This window comes from Halyomorpha halys, unplaced genomic scaffold (assembly GCF_000696795.3).
Source record: "Halyomorpha halys isolate HHAL.00 unplaced genomic scaffold, Hhal_1.1 Scaffold446.1, whole genome shotgun sequence".
Classification (NCBI taxonomy): Eukaryota; Metazoa; Arthropoda; class Insecta; order Hemiptera; family Pentatomidae; genus Halyomorpha; species Halyomorpha halys.
Window position 1 is genome coordinate 175,582 of NW_027104672.1, and position 4,741 is coordinate 180,322.

General features: G+C 30.2%; 1 protein-coding gene across 1 annotated transcript in view; it reads right to left on the reverse strand.

Annotated features, from left to right (window-relative positions):
* Positions 1-274: 274 nt before the first annotated feature.
* LOC106682828 (dual specificity mitogen-activated protein kinase kinase 7) overlaps positions 275-4,741 on the reverse strand; it is a 23,942-nt gene continuing 19,475 nt past the window's right edge. Inside the window, exons 9-11 of the mRNA XM_014423894.2 lie at positions 1,959-2,090; positions 1,450-1,647; positions 275-829 (exon numbers count right to left, since the gene is read on the reverse strand). Of these exons, the coding sequence (XP_014279380.1) occupies positions 688-829; positions 1,450-1,647; positions 1,959-2,090 (472 nt within the window). The 3' untranslated portion in view covers positions 275-687. The remainder of the gene's footprint in view (positions 830-1,449; positions 1,648-1,958; positions 2,091-4,741) is intronic.

A 4,741-nucleotide genomic window follows, 5' to 3' on the forward strand; every position in this document is an offset into this window, starting at 1 on the left:
AAAACAAAATCAAGAGAAGTCATATTTAATAAAATATGAATTGAAGTTATCTTTTAAATTTAACTTTTTTAATATTATATACATGAAAATATGTACGTAATGACATACATAATTATATAAATAAAAAAAAAAAAAAAACCTGTTTCATTACTTGATAATTATTATAATGTCTCTACCATAAATTTTTTTTTTCAATTTTAAATATTTGATAGAGAATTGATAAAAAGTAGTTTTAACATTATTATTATTAAAATTCCTTCTTATAACTTATAGAAAAGGGCAGATATGTATTCAAGAATAAATATCGCATTAATGTAATAGATAAGTGCATAGTCCCTCGACTGTGATGAAGATAAAAGTTTAAAAATAAAATTAAAGTACTGACGAGGGTAAAAGCGAGAAAATTAAAATAATGTTTTCTATTCTTTCTTTCTCTTCCAGGAGGATAGATTGTTTTGAAATCAACGGTACCACTTTCAGCTCTTCTGCAAGAAACCTAAACACTAATAAAGGTGTATCACAGTTTGAGCGTGTATAAAAAAAATTTACGAATCTGAAGCTCTTTGAAGTGAATGAAGAAAAATAAAACAGTTTTTATATATGAGAAGACTTTGGTACGTATGAAAGAGATGACGCCCAGCCGCAGAAGTAGGACAGAAGACTTGAGGTGGGCTGCAACTAACTCAACTAGTGGTGGTGCGGGGGCCAGAGTCGCCTCAGGGGCTGCGGTGTGAAGACTGCCAATCTCCTGTGGTGTGGGGACCCGGGGACCGAGCTGCTCTCGGAGAGCCTTCGTGGCGGAGGCTGAGGTGGTGAAGGCTGAATGTGTCTGCAAAAATTGTTTTTTTTTCATCACTTAAAGAAACAAAAAAGCAACATGAAAATAAATTAAAATATTCATAAGAAATAGATAGAATATATTAGATCTTATAAAACAACTAAAGGGTTTCCAGCAAAAATCTCGTAGATTTAAAGATTTTCTTAAGTGGAATCTGACACAATTTATTTATTTTTACTGATAAGTTTATAGTTTACTGTGAATTTATATAATATGGAGAAGATAATTGGGGATGCGGTCAGTTTCCTTCTTCTCTCACTGATTCTTACTTCAAGAATTTGTTGGTGTTCTGTTTTGAAGTCATAAAGAAAAAATACTTAAGTGAGTGTATACTCATTTTTGAATGTGAAATGTGCTTTGATCAATAGAAAATTTTCAATAACAGAGTTCAATAACCAAATAATAATACTAATAAAACAAAAACAGTATGATTAGAGTTTGATAAGCCACTGAAAATCTCCAAGGCAGATGGTATTTAATCATTTCAATATCATTATATTTCAGTATTATGGAATATTTAAATAAAGACACTTTTTCTATTCTATTCAAGTCCACCAGTTGTTATGTTACCATCTTAATAAATGCAAGTATAAAGTTGATAAAAAACGAACCTTCTATTTAGAATAGGTGATGAAACTTCAGAGTCGGGAACCCTCCTTACAAGAAGTGGAGAGGCCCTGTTAGACCTCGGAGGAGGTTCTGGAGAATCGCAGCTGAGCCTCTGACGGAGGTATGACCCGAGCTTCTTCCTTCCTCCCTCTTCACCTTTACCGTTGTACGCTTGGCGACAGGGAGAGACCGACGTTGACCTGAGAGCAATTAGTGGATATAAATATAGTAATTAAAAGACAAGAAGTAAATCAGTTTACACGAAAAGTATGTCATTTCCTTAATATATGTAGCTTCAGTCAAAAGTTTAAGAACATCATTTATATTTTTTAAAACTGTTCCAAGATAATACAGTCAACCCTAGGATACTACCCTTCTTAACAGGTACATTAATAATAACAATTAGGGAATTTTATTCACAAAGGAATTTTCATTTAAAAAAAAATAATTGGGAGTGGCAGGAAGAGGCAATCATATGGATAGATACTATCGTAACTAAATGATTACCAACCTGATCCTGTGCTGCTGCTGTTGGTGGTAGAACCTCTGGAGAAGCAATGGGCTCGTAGATCCTCCGCTATCGAACGGACCACCCTCACTTCCGTTTACTACCTTCCTATGGGCTACAGGCGATAACCCATCCCTGGCATAGATTATAAATATTATTTTATTTGTTATAAAATTCTAATTATAACAATAAGAAATATAAGGGTGGCTCTGCAAAAAGTGAGCATTTTCAATTTTAGGATTTTGTGAAATAAAATTCTGCAGCTGATTCAGTGGTTTTTTTTTCACCAAAATCATTTTTTGGTGACATGTTTACAAGGGCATATTCATAGAAGTGTTTAATTTTCTATGTATTAACTAAAAAATAAATTTATATGGATATATAGTTGACTGTAAAGATTTAGACATAAGTAGATGGTCGGGGTTGCGGTCAAAAAAAGAATAAATAGTTTAAAACTATTTGTTCTTTTTTTGACCGCAACCCTGACCATCTTCTTATATCTAAAAAATAAATTAATGACATAAAAAAATGAGGAATACCAACATTTTCTAAATATTTAATTTTAGTCCAATAGTTTTTCTCCCCTCCCCCTCTCAAGTCTTCAACTAAATACCGATACAGCCCTAGAGAGGTAATGTTAAAATTTATTTCCCAAGGCCTCCACAAAATAAATATTGACTATAATATATAAATATGAAAAACATAATATTTTTACCACATAAACACCACCATTAATATTGCAGTATTTCATTTTTCCAGCTGTTACTCAATTATTAAATTCAGATCAAAATTATATTAATAAAGGTATAGCCTCTATTATTCAATATCCAAGATATTCTCTATTAGAAGTAGATTACGAATTTAATGATAGAAAATCTAATAATATGAGAGATATTTAGTTCCTAATTATTCTAATGAATATCATATTCAAAAGGAGTCGTTGGCAAAAACAATGTCAATACGAGGTTGTAGAGCATAATTATTATGAAAAAAGTAGAATGTAATAATGAAATATTGACATTAAAAAATTAATTAATTAGCAACCTACGGTATACTTAAGGTATAAAAAATTAATAAATTAGTAACCAACAGCGTAATTAAGGTATAAAAAATTAATGAATTAGTAACCTACGGCATACTTAAGGTATAATAAATTAGTAACCTACGGCATACTTAGGTATAAAAAATTAATAAATTAGTAACCTACGGCATACTTAAAGTATAATAAATTAGTAACCTACAGCATACTTAGGTATAAAAAATTAATAAATTAGTAACCTACGGCATATAAAAACGAATCCACCAAAAAATATTGATAATGATGAGAAGATGGTTGGGAGTGCAGTCAAAGAATAACACAAATAAGTTTATAAAAAACCTTATTTACTAGTGCGAATGTTTCGGCCAGAATTTCTAGCCTTCATCACACCTATGAATAGCCAAGATAACAACCAATGAATAAAAAAAAATATATAGGATGATTAAATAAAATAATTGTACAGAATGAAAATAGATAAAAATAAAGTAAAGAAAGAAGTGGGAAATAAAATGTATATATAGATAATTAAGTATGTAAGTAAAATAACATAATTATAGAAATAAACAAATAAAGTTATATAATGCAAAGAAATATGAATATTTTGGTTCAATAATAATAATTAAAAATTAAAGTTATGGAAAAACAAAGAAAAAGAAAATATATATAAGAAATGAAATATCAAATAAAAATACAAGAATAAAGAAACAAAATATAGTAAAGTAAGACAAAGAAGTAATTAGAAAATATGAAAATAATAATATGTGCTGAACAAAACTAATAACGTGAGTAAGGAAAAATAAGAAAAGAATAGAGAAGGAGAGGGGGGGTAAAAGAACAATTAGAAAATAAAACATAAAACACACCTGCTTGGAACTTATCTAACTTTACTTTATATTTTGTTTCTTTATTCTAGTATTTTACTTATGTATTTCATCAGTTACATATATTTTCTTTCTCTTTGTTCTATAACTTTCAATCTTTAATTATTATTATTAAATTAAAATATTTATATTTCGTTGTTTCTTTGCATTAATAACTTTATATTTTAATTTCGCTATGCATAGTTAAAATCGTAGGAGATACTGGGTTCCATTCTTCAACCTTAGCGAAGATGTTATCTTTCCTTCCTTTGCTCAGTATCCTTGGGACTCCTGAATATATCAAGGTATGGTCCCGGGCCATCCTTAGCTCTCCATTACCTTTATTCTTCACTTCACTAATGCCTAGGATGTCAACCTGGTACGCAGTCATCTCTGCAGATATCTCTTCCTCCTTTCCCTAAGTGTCTTTATGTTCCATGTAGCCAGAGTCGTATTTCCTTTTGACTGTCATGTCGTAACTGTTGATTTCCATCCTGTCCGAGGCCACTTAATATAATCTGAATCATTAGAACTACTTTGGCTAGATGTGAGAAAACATGGCTAAACTGGGAGAGAAGAGAGGAAAGATGTCGGATTCCATGAGGGCATTGGTAAGGAACGCTGAGAAGCACTGAGGAGGAAGAAAAAGAAGAAGATATTTAAATTTCCTTAATTATATTATTTTAATTATATATATATTGTAATATGCTCTTTTTGAGTAAATAATATATTTTGATGTATAAAGGGTTAATATGTTTTATTTTATGTATCATTTTAATATTGTTCATTTGTTTTGTTTATCCAAAAAGCAAGCTAACCAAGTTTCATTGTTGATAATAACTTCGTGATACAAAAAACAAAGATGGCGGTATGTTGAATCAAGGCCA